Raw genomic sequence first — 21,633 nt, forward strand, 5'->3', positions numbered from 1 at the left:
ATCCATATATGGGCATAAAAGGGACACAGATGACGTGCCACTTGCAAATGGTGGAAAAAGTACTCACAATTCTTTACTTAAGTAAAAGTATCAATACAAAATGTAAAAATACTCTGTTACAAGTGAAAGTCCAGAATTCAAAATTTACTTGAGTAAAAGTACAACAATAATCAAAATGTCCTCAAAGTAGCAAAAGTAAAAGTACTCATTATGCAGAATGTCCCATTTCAAGTTTTCAAAATGTATACAAATCTTTTGAAAATAGCAGATCTACAAGCTCACAATGCGTCGCATCGCGACGCATTGTGAGCTTGTAGATCTGCTATTTTCAAATGGCCGAACTATATAGGGCTGAAGTGGTTACTGTATGTTTTGTAATAATAATCAAAATCTACAAAGTAACTAGTAACTAAAGTTCTCAAATAATTGTAGTGGAGTAAAAGTACAATATTTGCCTCTGAGATGCAGTGCAGTAGAAGTAAAAGTATTGGAAATTGGAAATACTCAAGTAAAGTACAAATCTCTCAAAATACAGTACTTGAGTAAATGTACTTAGTTACTTTACACCATCCTGGCAATACACACACAATTTTGAAGTTGATTGGTTGGACGGTGTGTGAGAAACCTTATATAGACCAACCTCGGATCTAACACTCACAATGTGTTGAATTCACAAGGCATTGTGAGCTTGTAGATCAGCTATAATATATGTTCGGCGTGCGTCAGCAGGCCCTAGTGTGCAAAAGAGGCGTGGCAGTGCACTCTTAAGTCATTTGTTGTAGATGTCATAACTCATGCCGCTACTATCAGTGGTTCTCAACCTTTTCAGGCCGTGACCCCCCAATATAATCATATTTGAACTGGGGGACCCCCTGAATTAATTTTATTTGAAGTGGGGACCCCCTAAATTGATCATATTTGAACTGGGGACCCCCTAAATAAATCATATTTGAACTGGGGACCCCCCACCCTGACAAGCACTTGGAATTGTAAGAGTTGAGGCATTCAATTAGTTTGACTCTGTTCCACAGATATATTGTGAAAATAGCAGATCTACAAGCTCATGAAGCCTCGTGCTGCGAGGCATTGTGAGCTTGTAAATCGGCTTTTTTCACATTATTTGACAATTATTTGGACAATTTGTTGATTACTTTTGATGCAGTAATGGTCTTATTTCTTTTTTTTTTCCCTTTTAGATTAAAACGGTCTCAAAAGTCCTTAAATTATCACTTCGATGTCACCTGGGGACCCCCCAAAAATCATAAGGGGACCCCCCTGGGGGTCTCAACCCACAGGTTGAGAACCACTGCTATATATGACATTGTATCCCTCCTCCTGCCTGAGGATGCAGTACGGTCCTTCTCCTCCAGGGGGTGCCGTAATGCTGCCTGCAGCATAGACGGCCTGCAGTGTATTGAGCAATGGGGCAGGATGCATCCTTCTGAATAAATATTCGTTGTTTTTTTATTGTCAATAAAAACAATAAATGTGACGCGTCTTGAGCTTGTAGATCTGCTATTTTCCAATATTTTAGTACTTTAGTACTTTTGGTACTTTAAAGGAGTAGTTCACCCAAAAAATTACTTATTTTCTATCAATTGCACACCCCATGAAGCCTTGAATCCATGGATTTATTTTTGTTTTTGTGGCATTCCTAAGCCAATAATTTGATTCTCGTCTCCTACCGGCTAATGTATCCGGTAGGAGACACAAAGTAGATTATTTGTGTCTCCTACCGGATACACACCCGGTCATCAAATTATTGGCTTAGGAATGCCTCAAGGCTTCATGGGGTGTGCAATAGAAAATATGTCATTTTTTGGGTGAACTCCTCCTTTAAGTACATTTGGATGTTTCCAGGGGGTCCTCAGCAAAAGTAGTTAACACCAGCATCACAATCATTTGAACCACTTATTCCATTTATTTAGATGTTGGCTATTCAAAAATAGCAGATCAGAAAGCTGCAGTCTCTGTGTTGCTTAGCGCGTGCATGTGTGTGCAGCATGTGTTGCCTGCGTGTGTGTGTGTGTGTGTGTGTGTGTGTGTGTGTGTGTGTGTGTGTGTGTGTGTGTGTGTGTGTGTGTGGTGTATAAGAGCAGAGCAGTGGCTTTTTACTTATCTCATCATCAGGTGGTTTCTCAGTAAATTCACACCTTTCTTGTTGACTGGAAACAAACATGCGTCACTTCATGTGCTTCTGAAATGGGAAACTCCACACAAACCACAGTAAATGCAGCTTCCAACTAGAAAGGTTTGCGCCACAGCTAGGGCAGATCTCCACCAGGCTTGGTGGCCTACCCAGGGCTGTGTAATGTTGCTTATCCACAGCTTAGTATATCATATATATATAGCCTGATTTTGTGATTTTGCATTATAGGCCAAATTAACCCTACACTAACCATAGGTGAATCTCACCCGAACAATTGTAATTATGTGATTTTCATAATGTTGCTGATGTCTGAGGAACGTTAGTGATATGAGGGTAAAACTAAATCCCATACTCCCACAATGGTCAGCTGATGCAATTAGACTGTGCCTTCACTGGACAAGGCTCATGTCCCAGGAATGGGACATGAACCAAAGGAGAAGTTACCAGCCCCATTACATTTTTTTAACGAATCCTACTATATAATTGGAGTAACCTCTGTCTGTCCGTCTTGGTGTCTTGGGTCGACCGGGTATGGGCTAGTGTTATTAACAATACTCAAATTTTTCACAGATTTTGCTGCTTTTTATAGGGTGGGGACCCTATAAAAAGCAGCAAAATCGGTGAAAAATGTGTTCTGTTTTTTTTTTAATTATTTTTATTTCATATTGAAATATTAAAGAAGAGTACCTCAATTTGTCATGTTTTGTTGTACTTTATAATAATAATAATAATAATAATACATTTTATTTGTAACGCACTTTATATTTGAAGCAAATCTCAAAGTGCTACAGGATTAAAAACATAAAAAAGAAAGAGAAAACAACAATAATAATAAAACACATTCACTTTAACACATTCACTGCCAGGTATTAATTCATTCATTCATTCATCCGCCTCTGCCATCATATTTACCTTATTCTGACGATCCACAGAGACCCACACTGGAAGCCACGATGTGGACACGGATGTAAACAAAAGCTGTCTGGGGGGAGTGGGGGAGGGGGGGGGGGTCTCTTCTATCAACCCTTCTGGATCTCTTCTATGTTATCGGCAGTTGAATATGGCTCATTTAGGGGGTAAATTCACAGTTTTCTATGTAAATTCAGTTTTCTTTCTTAAAAAAAAAAAAGTATAGTGAAAACAGCTTATCTACAAGTTTAACATGTTTATTATAAAAACATGTAAACGTATTTCAATAACAACTACGTTTTAATGTAGATATAAGACTTTAATTAAAATGGATTTAAAAAAAGGTACATACAGTATAATAGCCTACTAATATTGGTACAAATAATAACTTGTAATATATTCAATGTACAGTAAGGAATACATCATGGAAATAGCAAGAACACTGTCAAATACATTTCAACATGAAGAAATTAAACCGCTAATAGTATTTACAAACACAACACATCAGGGCTTTGAAAAAAAGACACCGTCTTTGCTTTTCTAATCCAGTAACATATCATCATAAACCAGCTCATAGAAAACCAATTATAACCATAGTTTAAAAATCCATCTAAAACCAATGGCAGTCGGCAGTAAGTTACTGCAGTTTGCCATGGTTTGACAAAATGTAAAATTCGTCACAAGTATAAAATAAAACAGATATCAAAACAAAAATAAAACAGATATCAAGAAGTAAATGTTTTGTTATAAGTCAATTGTAATAAAAAAATGCTGTTACTGCACTCTGGCTTTGTAGAGAAGTATACTTCTCATATAAAAATTACAATACCATGCATACTATATTATGTCCTCAAAAAATACAATCTTACAATAAATGCAATGAATCTCTGTACGTATGTGTGTCTGTAATCCACGACATCTCCTTATATGGGCATATCAGTCAGATCAGCAGTGTGACGTAGGTGTCACACTCAGTTTGCACTTATTTCAAAATAAGAATACACAAAATTAAGAATGTTATGTATACTGTATGTGGACAATCACAATGTGTTAGAAATATTTGTGTTTGCATGTGGTTATGATTAAAATGTATGTACATTATGACACTTTGACTATCAAGACAATGAAAACATGCCACTTCATGTCAGAAAGGTTGCCGAGCCCTGCCATATACTCATGCCATCACAGAACTCCATATATGGGCACAAAAGGAACACAGACAGATACAGAACTCTCCAAATGTGTACATTAATAAAACATATTGCACACATTGCATAACTGGGCGGGGCATGCATTTCCAACTTGCATCGTTCCCCGAGTTCTATTTACAACCTCAGCAAAATACAACACAGTCTCATATCATGGAGACATACTACACTATATTCACAAGAGCCAGCTTAGATAATGTGTGTCTTTATCTATCAATATGTCACCATTACAATATTTAAGTTGACCATTAATTAATTAAAAATTAAAAATAATTGTGATTAACGATTTCATTGTGTTTTTGGTTTGAACATTGACACATTCAGTATGAATATAAATGTAATTTCTGGTTGACCTTTTAGGCTTCGTAATAATCTACTCACACTCTGTACAGGACAGATGACAAATAACTTACACATACAAATACACGACTGACATATTTAATACAACGCGTCACAAACACAAAGGGACGTGTTGTAAGCTTGTAGATCAGCTATTTCTGCTATTTTTGGAAAACGTATGAAAATGTATTTTTCAACATGTGAAAGGATTATGATGATCATAAAAAATAATTGTGATTATCTCAAATAACTGTGATTAGGTGATTATGTAATAATTGTGACAGATCTATGGATGGATGGATGGCATCTCTAAGGGCGATCAGGAGAGGACAATGGTTCAACTCTAATGTCCTCCCTAAGCCCTCCAGCCCTGCTCCCTCACACACTGAAAGCATCTGTCATTTTACATTTTAACCACTTTAACCATTATGTTATACTTTGCTATTAAAAAATTGCGGATATACAAGCTTGTAGATCTGCTATTTTAGAAAAATCTTGAAAATGTGTGCAAATCTTTGAATATATATTTTTTAAAAGCGAACATTTGTAACTCAAATCTTTGCTTCTGGGGGGGTCCCTGGAACAAAATATTTTGACTTTACATCACTTTTAAAACTCGTCACGTCCTTATTTACAGTCAGCTTTAAAGGCTGTGATTGTTGCATATTATATTTACGTTATTCTGTTCGTTTTAATTTGGTTTTAGATTAGGAATTAAATCCTATTTACAAATTCTGCTCATTTCTTATGGTCATTATCTCATGTCCTCTATTTTTTAAAACTATATCTCTTCCCTTCCATCTCCCTTTGAGAATGGTGAACATGGTAATGTCTGTTTACATTCACTGCCAAGGACGTCCTTGACGTCTTTTTTGTCCAAACGCCCAGGTTTCCAAGGACGTCTTAGATGTGTTTTTGATTTTTTTTGACAAAAAAAGCTACATGTACAGTAGCACCTTTCATGTTAAAGGATTTATAAAAGTATTTTTTTCTCTGCTTTTTCTGCTCGAAAAAAATAAAAATAAGCTTTAAAAAAAAAAAAAAGCCACATTCAAGCGGCCATAGCTCTGGAATGAAGGATCGTGGCTGGCCAATAATATTTTTTTTATTCTACCGGACCCCTGTGCGTGTAATGAGACGATCTCCGTGAGGAAGGAGGTCACGGATAATATTCCATGATCTTTCAAAAGGTACAGTAACATCACTAATATTGAATGGGAGTCCACGTGCCAGGATGGGGAAATTGTATGCTATACTTCACTGAAAGTATGAAAGTCTGACATATAAGTATAGCACAGTATGAACCAAAAATACAATAAACAGAAAAAATATTAATGACACTATTACTTTCAGTCTCGTCATAAGCGGCTGTAGGGGGTCTCCAGGTTGGGGGTCATCTTGGACCTCAGCTGTGATGTCAGGGTGTGTGTCCACATCATCATACACCTCCTGTGGATCCTCTACCTCATAGATCACTGCACCTGTATTATACACACAATAATAGTAATCATATTTGTTTTAATATTGCACTTAACATTTGAAACAAATCTCAAACTCCTACAGTACAGAATAAAAAAACATTTGCAAAAAAACAAATGCTTCTAAAAGAAAGGAGTCTAAAACTATTAAAAACATGGGGGCAAAGAAACCTTGGGGGTAAAATCAGAATAGCTGACCAAATCCTTTATTAAAAAGGAAAGTCCTCTCTTAAAAGCATCAACAGACTGTGGAGCTCTTAGCTGGTCCGGGAGTGAGTTCCACAGTGGAGGGGCAGCTGAGCTGAATAGAAGGCCCGGTCGCCCAATCTATGGACAATCTCCTGGAGGTCCCCCTTGAGGTGGAAGGCCCCCGTATTGCTGCTCGCAGCTATATATTATTATTATTATTATCATCATTATTGTCTCTGCCAGGCTGGACGGTTGAAGGCCGGAGACTATGTTTTCGCCCCTGTCCGTCCTTGTGTCCGTCCGTCCGTCCGTCCGTAACTTTGCACACACACTCCCTGGAGGCCAAGGAAGAACCTCAGCCCTAAATTCTTTACATTGGCCTGTTATAGCGCTACCAGCATTACGGCAACAGATTTTATCCAAATCTCAAAAAACAAAAAATCGTGTTCGTGTTTTTATTATTTTAATTTCCTGACCTAACAATGCGAAAACAAATGCTTTCATCATGTCACGCATGATCAACAATAAAGTTTGAGTGCATGCACTGCACACAGAAAGTTAAGAACGTATAGTCACTGCCATACCACCCTGTGTGCGTGCGTGCGTGCGTGCGTGTGGTCACGCTGGTCACACTACGATGGTTCAGCGCAGAGGGAGGCAAGACTCCCTTCCTTAAAGTTTCCCTCTATAAACATCACTTGAAAGTTACGTTTTAGACACTTTAATAATTATGACAACAGTGAAAGTTTTGATGTAACATTGTCCGTCTGTAATGTAGAGGATCTCAGCTGTGCCTCTGTCTGTCGCAAACCCACCCGTCCCTTCAACATGCAGTTGAGCCTCAGCCGATCTGCAAGCCCACAAAGCGTCGCTAATGCGACGCGTTGTGGGCTTGTAGGTCAGCAGTGTTCCTGCGCGACACCGTTGTACACCGAAACAAAAACAGGCACTAGGCAAGGCAGGAACGCACACACATTATATACGTGCGGTAAGAAGTTGTAGTCTAATATTTCTCTCCTCTTATAAAAAGAAAAAAAACGGAAATTTACATAAATTAAAGCCAAAACCCTTAACTAATATAGTTGGTTTCACTGTTTTGTTTAGCCTGTTATTAGAGCATTTGTATGTGTGCACGTGTGTGTTTATTATTGTACAACTATATATTATTTTATATAATTATACATTATATAGAAAAATATTCAAATATATTCGAATATTAAAAATAATAAAGCATTGAATGGGATTATAGAGGAGAACTGACAGCCCTACTGTTTGTGTCCCGTGGGACTCCCGTGGACCCCCGTGGGGCGAAGGGCTCGCTAGTGTGTGTATGTGTGTGTGTGTGTGTGTGTGTGTGTCTCGCTCCCCGCAGTGTAAAATGACTTCTCTCTCTGTCTGTGTCCAGTGAAAAGGGGAGGGGCTAGTGAAAGTATGAGAAAAAAGAACAGATATTCAAGGCAACAACGCGTCGAGGCTTGTAGATCTGTTCTTCTCAAATTGGTGACGTAAATGACGTCAGACGACTTCCGGTGCTTCTAGAATATTATTGCATAATAATAGAGTTTCATATAAATCGTGCAATGTACGACGAAGGTGGAAAAGTAGATGGTAACCTAGCCAGAGCCATGAGGGATTTTTGTAGCAAGTTGGGAGAGAATTGGACAACTGCTTGGCTCTGATCTAGTAGTCCGTACGCAGACGGACCGGGCTTGAATTATAGTTGGAAAGATTGACATGACATGATGTTCAAGCCTCCTATTGACAAAGTTCATATACAAAGTTCATATAAAAGAGAACATCTACCTACAACCACGTTCATAGAATACACTAATATAACATTACTCACAGTTGCTGGCCTGGCCTGGAATCAAACCTGGACCAACCAGGGCCTCCGGCTCCGCAGGCATGCTCTCTAATGATTCTGCTATGACCGCTGCAAATGTACAGAATGCTATTTAGATAGATACTAGGTTCATTGTTTATCTGGTATCATATGGTTTCTTTGACACACTATTGTTCTCTCTGAACTCTACTTATGTGACTATTTACTCTGTCATTGTTGACTAGTTCATGCTTACTCTGATTACTCTGGTTACTCTGATTACTCTAAAAAAATCCCTGTTATACAGTGATACTGTATTATAGGGTACAGCAGTATTATACAGTAAATTACTGTATAATACTACTGTACTGTATAATACAGTATCACTGTACTGTATAATACAGTATTACTGTAATACTGTATTATACAGTACAGTGATACTGTATTATAAAGTACAGTGGTGTGTGCGACACAAGTCAGTGAGACAGAGTTAGATAATGAATGTGTATCACTGTCTGATGAGAATGTATATATCACTCACCAAGTTGATCCAAGACTTTCATTTCATTTGCAGTGATGCCAATCTCCTCATATTCAACACCTTCATCCTCTTTGTCTTTTTGTGGAGATTTTATTACTAAATGACAACACAGTTAGAAAACTACGGATGAAAAACTATATATTTACTGTTGTACATGCAGTATTACTGTACTTATTATTATTATCATTGTTATGTAGGATAAAATGTCTTCACAATGTGACACACACACACACACACACACACACACACACACACACACACACACACACACACACACACACACACACACACACACACACACACACACACACACACACACACTTTCAAATGACTGGACAGGTATTAAAACATGTCATTCACTGAATTTACATGACATGATGTTCAAGCGTCCAATTGACACATGGTTCATATAAAAGAGAACATCCTATATGACTACAACCATGTTCATAGAATACATTAATATAACGTTACTCACAGTTGCTGGCCTGGCCTGGAATCAAACCTGGGACAACCAGGGCCTCCACAGACGTGCTCTCTAATGATTCTGCTATGACCGCTATGAATATACAGGATGTTATTTAGATACCATGTTGTTTAGACATTTCATTGTTTACCTGGTATCCTATAGTTTCAAATATCCAGAATGTTGTTTAGACAGAGGCTAGGTTCATTGTTTACCTGATATACTATAGTTTCTTTGAGGCTCTACATTGTTCTCTCTGAACTCTACTTATGTGATGGTTTACCCTGTTTTTATTGACTAGTGTTCATGCTGCTGACTCTGATCTCACACTTGTAAATATCACTCACCAAGTTGATCCAAGACTTTCATTTCATTTAAATATCACTCACCAAGTTGATCCAAGACATTCATTTCATTTAAATATCACTCACCAAGTTGATCCAAGACTTTCATTTCATTTAAATATCACTCACCAAGTTGATCCAAGACTTTCATTTCATTTGCAGTGATGCCAATCTCTTCATATTCAACACCTTCATCCTCTCTGTCTTTTTGTGTAGATTTTATTACTAAATGACAACACAGTTAGAAAACTACTGGTACAAGATGTCAAAGAAAGAAGAAAACCTATAATTGCTTTACTGTTGCACATCAGTATCATCGTACTTATACTTGCCAAAGCAGAGCATTATTATAATCATCATCATCATCATTATTACTATATAGGATAGTAGTAACACACACACACACACACACACACACACACACACACACACACACACACACACACACACACACACACACACACACACACACACACACACACACACACACACACACACACACACACACACACACACACACACACAGGCCAATGTGAAAAGGGTGGCATTTCTTCCTCGGCCTAGTGGGAATGTGCGTGTGAAATTTCACGGAAATAGCAAGCTGCGTGCATAGTTTGAGGCATTTTGTTCAGAACGGACCAATCCTGCAAACTTTGGAGGCCAACCTTAGGCAATGAGGATGGAATATGGGAAATCGGACAGATCTGTGTTGATCATATGACTATAGAGATACTGTGTACCGATTTGCATGACGTTTGGATAAAATCTGTAGGAGTAATATCAAAAAATGGGTTTTGCACAAATCGGCCTCCTGGTGGCGCTACAACGGGCCCATGTGAAGAATTTGGGCATCTGGCATCCAGGGAGTGTGTGTGCACAGTTTCGCAGCGACCAGGCCAACGGTGCCGGAGATTAGCTGGTCGCACACGGACAGGACACACGGACGGACACACGGACAGACGGACAGGGGGTAAAACATACTCTCCCGCCATGCCTTTCGGCCTGGTGGAGACAATAAAGGAAAAATATTTGCATTTGAACTTGCACTACGAGAAACAAGATGATACTCTGTGTTAAAATACTGGCCTCTTGTGACCAGATAGTAGTATTACTTCATCTACATGAATACAATCAGGCTGTGTTTCTGTCAAATATCAGTTTCTTTTTTTCCTAAATGACTGGACAAAAATTAAAACATGTAACGGTGAATTTACATGATTGTTGACATGATTCAAGACAACCACTAGAATAGAATACATGAATATAATGTTACTCACTATTAACAGTAGCAGGTGTTCTCACACACAGAATGAGGAGAATCAGCAGCAGCACAATCACAAGGACTGTGACAATCCTAAGGACCTCCAGTAAATCCACTAATCCAAAACGATGAATCACTTTGTGTTGTTGATTTTGTTGGTTGAATAAAGCAAATGAGAGATCATAATCATCATCATCATCATCACACATAATCATCAGAATTGTTTCACTCATCAGTGTCTAGGTAAAACCACAGTAACTAATAACACATTTAGTTTAACATGATCAGTGAAAGTAGGTGTGTTACCTTTACAATAGATTTCAGCTGGTTTGACTTTCTTACAAGACTTCTGGTGGACACAGTCTCTGATGTTCAAATGATCTTTTGTGCAAACCAGAGTCATTTCCAGATCCTAAAATCAAAATCAAAACTTCCTTTAGTGTTTGAGAGAGTTTTTTTCCTCACTGTTTTCAGTCAGGAATGTCACACAAAAACACATTTCATACAAAATAATGTACAGAAGAGACTGGAGTGACAAGATGTCTTATGATATCAATGAGACTTAAAGGACAAAGCAAACAAAACAGTTGTTTACCTCCTCGGTAGATTTCACATTTGTTCTAATGTTCTCTATGACTTCACCACAACCAAGCTCCTTGCACAGCAGGTTCTTAAAATCCTTTGTTAAATGTAGGGGACACACATGCTCCCACTTATCTTGGTATCGGACAGTAAGTGTACCTCCACACCACTCTGTGGTGCTGAAGCTGATGCCACCTGTAACAAGAGAAATGAAAAACCTCTGCTTTATTCCCTGTCATGTAGAAATTATATTGCATCCAAACTTTTGAATGGATAAATATTAGTAGCATATATAATAGGAATTAATTAGCATAAGGAGCAAGAGAAAACAATTAGGAAGCTTATTCAACCACTAAAATAGGAGGAAGAAAAAATAAATACATCCATTGACAGTTTCAAGTGAAAATAAAAACGGATCTGATCTCAATTCCAATCCATTGTTTATTATGTCTAGAAACTTGGAAATAAGTTAAGGTTAATCTAACATTTAGTTTCTATAGAGGTCTTTATCCACTTCAATGTCCAGGATTTCTGTTTTACATTAATAAACTATATGTCATTGCAGTCTCATATACACATTTATTTTTTTCAGTTGAAAATAATACATCAGTAACACATACTGAAGTAAAATATGGACAGAATTCTTAAATAGTCTGATATACAGTAACTACTATATAAAATACAAAATGACATACAGTAACTACTATATAAAATACAAAATGACATACAGTAACTTTTATACAAAATACAAAATGACATACAGTAACTACTATATAAAATACAAAATGCTAAAGTGTAGAAGTATATACAATAATTCACCTGAACAGTAGACAGACACCAGTTCTCCAGCACACCGGCCCAGGACCGTCTCACACTGCCCAAGACTGGACTCAGAGCCCTGGCAACGGACGTGGTAAACATCTGACCCAGTTCTTCCATGTTTTTTAAAGGGCAGAGCATTGCCACAGCCCAGCTCTCTGCAAACTATTTGTGAATGTTTGTCATCCCAGTGATCACTGCACACCCTGATGCCATCGATCTTCACCTCACCACCAGAGCATCCCCTATACCCTGATAGTCTAACCACAGGGTTATCTGGGAAAACAGAAAAAACAAATCAACAAAAACTAATACATCCCTAATCCCACAACCACACAGATGTGATAGCTCTGAAAAAATATGTTATGGGGTCATGTAGAGATGTCATTCAAACCATTTACTTGAAATATGAGCCATACATCCACTGGGCCTGATGAGGCCTGAATATTCCTCATCCAATTATGATCAATTAAAAATAAACTGTCCTTCCCCCACTTAAAATTACATCTGTCTTAACATTAAATCATCTTTTGTACACAATCCTGTATGTTAATATAACTATTAATGTGTACAAATGGACTGGTAAAATCCTTGGTGTCAATTTATTTTATTATTTATAATAAAAATAAATTACAGTATTTATTATAATTCATTGTTGTTGTTTTAGTTTTGGATTACACTGTTTGTTAATACAATGTATTACTCTGGCATTGGAGATATATTAATAATAACAGTTATTCATTACTCTAGCATTAGAGATGTCTAATAATAATAAGTTATAATAATAAGTTATTACTCTGGCATTGGAGGTAGACCCCTTGGTTCCCGGAGGTTGTATTTTCACGTTCACAGTCCCAGATGGTCTTCAGGTTCTTCACATCACTACAGGTGAAGCTCTTCTCCCACAGATCAGAAGAACTATTTGATGCTGTATGGTTTTTATAACCGCCACGGTCCAGATCACGGCACAGTTTGTCTCCCTCTTTGTCTGTCCAGCCATGGCTAGAAACCATCCTGGAACCATTCTGACTGTAAACAAACACATGTCCCTCAAAGTGTCTTCCATGCTGTTTTGGATGTTGTAATCTGATCTTCTGCCAGTCTGAGATGAGAAGTAGCAGAGACACAGCATAGTTGATGAAAACTAATAAATATGAATCATTGCCTCAGATTGTTGCTGTAAAATCATATTCTACCATAGTCCATGTTCACAAATGGGCTGTTACTGTAACATGCAGAGTATCTGTACAACACTTATTTGTTTAAGTCAGTTGGAATCAGATGAAAGCATTTAAAACGTACCAGAACACTGGAGGCCACCAAGAGAACAATGTCCTTTGTCCTGTAAAGTAATGTTACAGTCTGCCACCTTGTGGCTGTTTGCAGGACAGCTCAGTCCTGACACGACTTCAGGTGGACTTAACGGTAAAGGTCCAAAGAATTCAACAGGCTCGCCGGTCTCTCCACATTGCAGCTCTCTGCAGATGGTATTTTGGACATTGGTGTCATTCAGGGTTTCTTTACAGACAGGGTATCGTTGGCCTCGATAAAGTATCTCCACATTTCCAGAACAATGATCTCTGGAATCCTTGAAATCAGCCCTGACACTGGCTGCATGGAAACGGTATAAAAACTTCATGTGAAACAGGTTTTCTACACATGTACATAGATAACATATTCACTAAAACCACTAAAACAATAAACATAATATAATATAATATAATATAATATAATATACAATAAAGAATATATATTTTTAATGAAATAAATATACTTTCACGATTGCGGTTAATATTAGTATTTCTATTGGCCGTAGCCTATATAGTCAAGTACCACTGAAATGACTATATTATAGACAATGTATTGCTAACCCTATTATGAAGAGGTACATAGTTTACAGTATAACCATAACAATTTTTGCGTCATTGTGATTTAATTATCTCATCTGTTTCATTTAAATTTTAATTTCAGGTTTTTAATGTTTTGTGAAAAGCACTTTGAATTGCCTTGTTGAAATGTGCTATAGCCTACAAATAAACTTGCCTTGCCTATAACAATCTACCAAACAAATTGTGTTCTAACTTTAGTGTAGGTGTTTTACCCAAGCAAACAACGAAGGCCGGTTTGTCATCACAGTTGGTCTCTGGGTCTTTTTTCACGATGATGCTCTCAGTCAGGTTGGTGGTGTGATTGGTCGGGTACATTGCCAGGATGGTCACATCCCCCTTGATGTTCTGGTGGATCTCAGAGAAGGCAGGTCCACAGCCCAGGTCTTTACACAGCATTTCAGAATTAGCTTCAGTCCAGGTGTGTGCACACACCCCCCCACAGCCTGCATGGGTGCACACCTGAACTGTCCCCCAACACTGCTCTGAGAGCGTTGCTGTTATATTACCTGTTGAAATACACGTTACAATCAAACAGTAAATAGTGAGGACATCATATCAAACTATGTTCTGTAAGTGAACATCAAATCACACACAACAGCAACATTACAGCAACGTTACAAGGGTAACACATTACCTGAACATTCCACCAAAGCGAGGCTCTGATTGGATGAAGTTGTGTTGTCCTTTGGACAGTGGAAGACTGATGTCTCTGTGGAGGAGCAGTTATAGGACTCACTCCAAACCTCATTCTCCATTCCAGGTTCTCCAGAAGGAACATGAGGGAACAGGGTGACATTAGTAGCATTCCCACAATGCATCTGTCCACACACCACATCAGCAGTGTGGTTCCACGTCTCATTGGTCCCTGAGAGCCAGTAGTCCTTCCCAGCATGCTCTACTGCCACCTGACCAGAACAGGACGTTCCATTGTTCATGAACACCATCTTATTGTCTGAAAAGAGGATGAATTATTAAAAACTATAACGTATGTGTGCTTTACTACAGACTGGTTCCGCTGCGTTCCTTTCTTTCCAAAACTCTGAACATGTTGTCTCTACCCCGCTTTCTCTCCTGGATCCCAACCAGTCAGAATTCAAACCAGCCCACTCCGCTGAAAGTCAAAAGCTCTTCATGCTGCCCAGGCTGCCTCCCACTCTATAGTCCTAATTCTTCTAGACCTATCAGCAGCATTTGATACAATGAACCTGACAACCTTTCTGACCATGCCATCACTGGGTCAGAACGTATTCTCTTTGCACTCTTACCAACTGTTGCTGTTGTCTGGTGAGTGTTCATGCTTACTCTGCTTTCACACTTGTCAATCACTCTGGATAAGATCGTCTGCTAAATGCCTAATTTGTATTTGTATTGCAATTGTATACAGTACCAGACCAATCATGACATTATTTAAGTCCAGCATGGGCAAACAGAACAAGAGGCATCGAGATGAGCCAATAATGTAAATGGAGTGAGACAATCACACACACCATTCACAACATTAAAGAATGGACATTTCTACGCTATTTATATTTGATTATTGTTATCTTATGTTTTTGTCTGAATTTAACTGTGCTGCTGCTACTGTTTAAGGAACATTCGTAGTAATGATAGACATTGACTAAAGGTTACAATAAATTATCAAAAAAACATCCCCAAACACTTGCAATAATATACAATACTACAATAATCATGCATCATCATGCTCTTACTTTCACAGGTGACATGAGCAGTGGAAGTGCATGGGACAGAGTCATTGTACTTGGCCTTGCAGTGCCACAGTGACGTCTCAGTGCCATTACAGTTGACATTGTCCAGTATTCCATGATGTCCAGTTCTGGTGGTGCTGGTGTAAATAACCTGCAAGAACACATTCAATGTATTCTGAATAAAATTAATTTCCTTTGTCACACAAAACATTTCTGAGTGAAGTTATCTGTATGAGTGATACTGTGTGTGTGTGTGTGTGTGTGTGTGTGTGTGTGTGTGTGTGTGTGTGTGTGTGTGTGTGTGTGTGTGTGTGTGTGTGTGTGTGTGTGTGTGTGTGTGTGTGAGTGTGTGTAAGCCAATTTTAATATAGAATATTTGCTGACTACTGATGTGGATGAGGAACTTGTGCAGAAATTGTGCAAAAATGATATAAGTAGAAAGATACAGTAGTAATAACATTGTATTTAGAACCACAGCACTAGAAATGTACTGGAAATGCCAGTACACTGTAAAATGCAGAATTTTCATTTAAAATGTAAAAATGTAACCATAAGAACTTTATCATTGCATATTAACCATAAAGAATGAGATCTCACCTTGCCACAGCCCAACTCTCTGCAAACCACTTCTCCATCATGTCTGTCCCAGTCTGAACCACACACAGGCTGCAGACCCATAGAACTATTGATATAAACTGCACCATAACAATCACTGGGACTGTGGTTGTCCAGGAGAATTATGTTGATCTTTTCTGTTAAAACATTAAGAGAAGGCAGGTTCAGTCAATTTGATTCTACGGTAAATGAAAAACTAAAATGCATTCAAGAAATTAAATGCATTTAATTGATTAAATTAAGACATAAATAAACACGCTCTGTTTAATCTGTTTCATATCATCTTTGAAGTCACAGAAAGAATGACCAAAAGAGATTTAGTAAAAGTAAAGCAAGTAAAGTAAATATCATGGTCTAACTTGTAACTTCTAACTCCATTTGAACCATGATGGATTCATCGAAAACACCCGTCCTTGGTTCTGGTGACTCACGCGGCCCTCCTAATACGCGAGGTGGCCGTGTTTTTCGGTTAATTTATTTATTTTATTGTTTTTTTTTTGTTTTGTTTTTCAAAAATATTAAAAGTAATTGAAAAAACACGGCCCCTCACGTATTAGGAGGGCAGTATGAGTCACCAGAACCAAGGACGGGTGTTTTCGATTAATCTAACATGGTTAAATGAATATCAAATATTTAAATACTGAATCGAGCAACTTAAAAACGTTTTAAAGTGAAAAATCCCTTTAAAACGAGAGATGACTCCTTTTTCTTGTTGCTGAATTGAAACTATGAGATGTATGAATATTCATATTACCTGAGCAGTTCAGTGTCGGTGGAACTGATTGGTTCCTGTCACAGGTAAAGTTGTGTGTGACATTGACTCCACATCTCAGTTGTTTGCACATCATATCAGCTGTTATTGTGGTGTTTTCATTGCAGGTAATATTCCACATGTCACCGTCCTCCACCACCAAGGTTCCAGAACAGACATTGTCCCCGTCTTGTAGAAGTAACATGGGGTGATCTGTTAACAGACATGAAAATGTACCAACACTTTAACATACATCTTTATGTGAAAATGTACCAACACTTTAACATACATCTTTATGTGAAAATGTACCAACACTTTAACATACATCTTTATGTGAAAATGTACCAACACTTTAACATACATCTTTATGTGAAAATGTACCAACACTTTAACATACATCTTTATGTGAAAATGTACCAACACTTTAACATACATCTTTATGTGAAAATGTACCAACAAAAATGTACCAACACTTTGAATTTGAACATTTGAACATTCATTGAACAGCAAGCAAATGCATTGTATTTTGTGTGCACGTGCGCATGTATAATAAATGTCTGTACGTGTGTGTGTGTGTGTGTGTGTGTGTGTGTGTGTGTGTGTGTGTGTGTGTGTGTGTGTGTGTGTGTGCGCGCGCGCACGCGCTCTCACACGCACGCACGTGCGTGCATGTGTGCGTGTGTGCATCTGCATACATATGTATGACACTTATGCATGTAACTTGCTGAAACGCATCAGAATAAGGAAAATGGAACTGAGTTCAGTCTTACAAACGGAGTGCTGCTTCTTTCCACATATTAATGCATGTCTGTATGTGTGGTTTGTAACTGACAGCTGTTGGAGATAAGAACAGAGATGTAAACCACAGTGAGGTAAACAAACGTACCTGAACATGTGACGAAAGCAGGTTTAGAGCATGTAGCAGGCAGAGGGTCTTTAGGATCACACTGCCACAGATGGTCTTCATTTCTGGTGCCTGTACAATGAATTCTCTTCTTGCCTTTGGAGGTGAACCCCTCTGGTGAGGTCATTTTGGTCGGGTCAGGTACATCTTTTGCGATTCCACATTTGAGGTTGTTGCACACAAGGTCAGCTTGTTCCTTTCCTTTAAGTTGGAGAAAACCAACGTTACAGATAAGATATTTGATTTGGAATGATATGAGAAATACTATCACTGCTGCTACTACTACTTATAATAATAATAGAGCCCAGACTGGACAAATCCACGAAAGAAAGTGGGAAAGGGAATTTAGTTATGTTCTAATACAGTCCAAAGGTCCATAAATGATCACACAGGAATGTATGATGACAAATGAGAATATTCAAGGTAGTGTAACTCTTACCCCAGTGGTCAGAACAAACAAAGTATTGTGAATTTCCCTCATTTGACGTTGTGTTGAATTGGACAGCTCCGGCACATTTAAAACCATCCAAACTTATTTCAACCTTATCTACAAGTTGAAAAAAGAAAGAAAGAAAGAAAGACAAATCTAATTTTAAAAACAGTGACTTGGAAATTAGAGTTATGTGATGTCCATAACTCACCACAGCTTCGTTCCCCCAAAAAATAACTTATCAATGTTGTTCCAAGCTCAAGAATGTTTAATGAACTGAAACGGAAATATTTTCATAATGTTTCTACAATGGTGTAAATAATCATAATGGAATAGGGTAATATTTGGAGAAACAATTTGTGAGAGAAAAAAACGTGAATATTCTGTGAGAATATAGTCATGATTTAGCAAGGAAAATAAACCATCACTTTCCAACATATAGTGCCTGCACTGGATGACCTAATCAAATTATTAATTAAGGGACCCTGCATGAACTGGATCTGATCATCTCCAAAATGTATGACATGTTTCAGTATATTTTGGGATCAACAGAATACGTTTTAATCACAAAGCAATATCCCCTCATCAGGATTTAAGGATTGAATTTGTCTGTTAAGATTTTAAATGGCTTAAATATCTGCCTACCAAAACCAGGACTAAAGCCTGGAACTACCTTCGCGCATATTGTGTGTGTGTGTGTGTGTGTGTGTGTGTGTGTGTGTGTGTGTGTGTGTGTGTGTGTGTGTGTGTGTGTGTGTGTGTGTGTGTGTGTGTGTGTGTGTGTGTGTGTGCGTGCGTGCGTGCGTGTGCACGTGTTAGTGTGCGTGAGTGTGAGTGTGTGCGTGCGTGCAACAAAACAGTCAACAACAAAGTGATGATATTAATACTGAGGTGTGTTCTTACCTGAACATGTGATCCATTTCACTGAGTCCTGAGTGGAGACGTTGACCCCCCAATCACTGAAGTTCTGGTTGGAGACGTTGACCCCCCAATCACTGAAGTTCTGGTTGGAGACGTTGACCCCCCAATCACTGAAGTTCTGGCAGTTCCACAGCTGATCCTCTGTCCCGTTACACTTCACACCATTGATCCATACCTTATCAGGAATATTAGTTATTGTGTATTATTATATAGATACAGTTCACATTATTAAATATTAGTTATATTGTGTTTCATTATAATAGGGGTGCAGTTCACATTATTGATTATTAGTTATATTGTGTTTCATTATAATATGGGTGCAGTTCACATTATTGATTCATACCTTATCAGGTATATTAGTTATCTTGTGTTTCATTATGTATGAAGATCCATTCACAGCCTGTCCACAGCCAATACTCCTACACACCACATCTTCATTGTTCTGGTTCCAGTTATCATGACCAACGAGGCCCCATTCATAGTCATGATAGATTTCAATGTAACCCTCACATGGGTTGGAGCCACCTTTAAGGATCAGCCTGGTCACACCTGCATGGTTACATGTCATGTTAAATGTACAGTATAAACACTATTTAAAAAAAAGCTGATAAAGACCGAATGGGAAATTTTTAATTGTGTTAAATGTTGTGAATCTGGCAATATGGATTGAAGAAAGAAAGAAAGAAAGAAAGAAAGAAAGAAAGAAAGAAAGAAAGAAAGACATTTCTAAAGCCTGCCAGCTGTAAATATTGACCCACTGTAGACCATTAGTTTTATCTCACCTCTCACACTCATCCAGCTCTCTGGTGACTCTCCACGGTCAGAGATGTTACACTTGTAGAATCCTTCATCAGACTTGTTAACACGGTGGATGGTCATCTGTCCTGTAGACTCAGTCCTGATGAGGGATCCATCTTTATAGAAATCAGCTGGGAGGTTAGAGGATAGTATCCATGTTGTCCAGTCTCTGTACAAGCAGCGGAGTGTGACATCACTTCCCTGCATCACAGGAAGTACAGGACTCTCCAGGATCACATCTATAGAACCAACAGCAGTGAGTTATGAACATCTATAGAACCAACAGCAGTGAGTTATGAACATGTGATTGTTGGAGGCTCCAAAACCTAGATGACACATACAGTTGTCATGTTTTAACGTAAACTGAGGGAAATAAAGCATGAGGGAGCATTGGACTGACCCCACAAAGACAATTCCAGTCTATGTAATAAGCTATTGGATTTGTACGCACACACACGCACGCACGCACGGACTGACACAGACACACGCACAGACACACGCACCGCACACGCACCGCACACACACACAGTTTTTAACACTTAAATGTACACTTTTAGGGGTGAGCCGTCTAGAAGTGTCTGTCTGCTACTCTCACAAACCACTGGACCAATCAGAGCTAAATGTCTTGTGTACGTTGCCAGTAGAACAAGGAAGTAAATCTATAATTCAATATATTGTTGTTTTGTTATCAGAATATTTTCCACATTTTTTCACATGTTTTCAAATCTTTTCACATTTTTTTCACATTATTCACAAGAAAGAAAGAAAGAAAGAAAGAAAGCCTGCCAGCTGTAAATATTGACCCACTGTAGACCATTAGTTTCATCTCACCTCTCACTTCCATCCAGCTCTCTGGTGACTCTCCACGGTCAGAGATGTTACACTTGTAGAATCCTTCATCAGACTTGTTAACATGGTGGATGGTCATCTGTCCTGTAGACTCAGTCCTGATGAGGGATCCATCTTTATAGAAATCAGCTGGGAGGTCAGAGGATAGTATCCATGTTGTCCTGTCTCTGTACAAGCAGTGGAGTGTGACATCACTTCCCTGGACAGGAAGTACAGGACTCTCCAGGATCACATCTCCATCTAGAACCAACAGCAGTGAGTTATGAACATCTATAGAACCAACAGCAGTGAGTTATGAACATCTATAGAACCAACAGCAGTGAGTTATGAACATCTAGAACCAACAGCAGTGAGTTATGAACATTATAGAACCAACAGCAGTGAGTTATGAACATCTATAGAACCAACAGCAGTGAGTTATGAACATCTAGAACCAACAGCAGTGAGTTATGAACATCTATAGAACCAACAGCAGTGAGTTATGAACATCTGTAGAACCAACAGCAGTGAGTTATGAACATCTATAGAACCAACAGCAGTGAGTTATGAACATCTATAGAACCAACAGCAGTGAGTTATGAACATCTGTAGAACCAACAGCAGTGAGTTATGAACATCTATAGAACCAACAGCAGTGAGTTATGAACATCTGTAGAACCAACAGCA

The 21,633-nt window shown here is 38.4% G+C and overlaps 1 protein-coding gene across 1 annotated transcript in view; it reads right to left on the reverse strand.

Moving 5' to 3' along the window:
- Positions 1 to 4,003: 4,003 nt before the first annotated feature.
- Positions 4,004 to 21,633, reverse strand: part of LOC308079060 (scavenger receptor cysteine-rich type 1 protein M160-like) — a gene marked incomplete at both ends in the record, with an annotated part of 44,910 nt that continues 27,280 nt past the window's right edge. Inside the window, 18 exons of the mRNA XM_080420398.1 lie at positions 4,004 to 4,039; positions 4,648 to 4,650; positions 5,953 to 6,086; positions 8,119 to 8,205; positions 8,636 to 8,731; positions 9,111 to 9,191; positions 11,445 to 11,480; positions 12,105 to 12,380; positions 12,949 to 13,206; positions 13,407 to 13,715; positions 14,206 to 14,499; positions 14,628 to 14,945; positions 15,703 to 15,850; positions 16,297 to 16,451; positions 17,952 to 18,170; positions 19,303 to 19,495; positions 19,664 to 19,869; positions 20,103 to 20,249. Coding sequence (XP_080276524.1) covers positions 4,004 to 4,039; positions 4,648 to 4,650; positions 5,953 to 6,086; positions 8,119 to 8,205; positions 8,636 to 8,731; positions 9,111 to 9,191; positions 11,445 to 11,480; positions 12,105 to 12,380; positions 12,949 to 13,206; positions 13,407 to 13,715; positions 14,206 to 14,499; positions 14,628 to 14,945; positions 15,703 to 15,850; positions 16,297 to 16,451; positions 17,952 to 18,170; positions 19,303 to 19,495; positions 19,664 to 19,869; positions 20,103 to 20,249 — 2,996 coding nt within the window. The remainder of the gene's footprint in view (positions 4,040 to 4,647; positions 4,651 to 5,952; positions 6,087 to 8,118; positions 8,206 to 8,635; positions 8,732 to 9,110; positions 9,192 to 11,444; positions 11,481 to 12,104; positions 12,381 to 12,948; positions 13,207 to 13,406; positions 13,716 to 14,205; positions 14,500 to 14,627; positions 14,946 to 15,702; positions 15,851 to 16,296; positions 16,452 to 17,951; positions 18,171 to 19,302; positions 19,496 to 19,663; positions 19,870 to 20,102; positions 20,250 to 21,633) is intronic.

This window comes from Gymnoscopelus braueri (genome assembly GCF_963280865.1).
Source record: "Gymnoscopelus braueri genome assembly, chromosome: 22".
NCBI lineage: Eukaryota > Metazoa > Chordata > Actinopteri > Myctophiformes > Myctophidae > Gymnoscopelus > Gymnoscopelus braueri.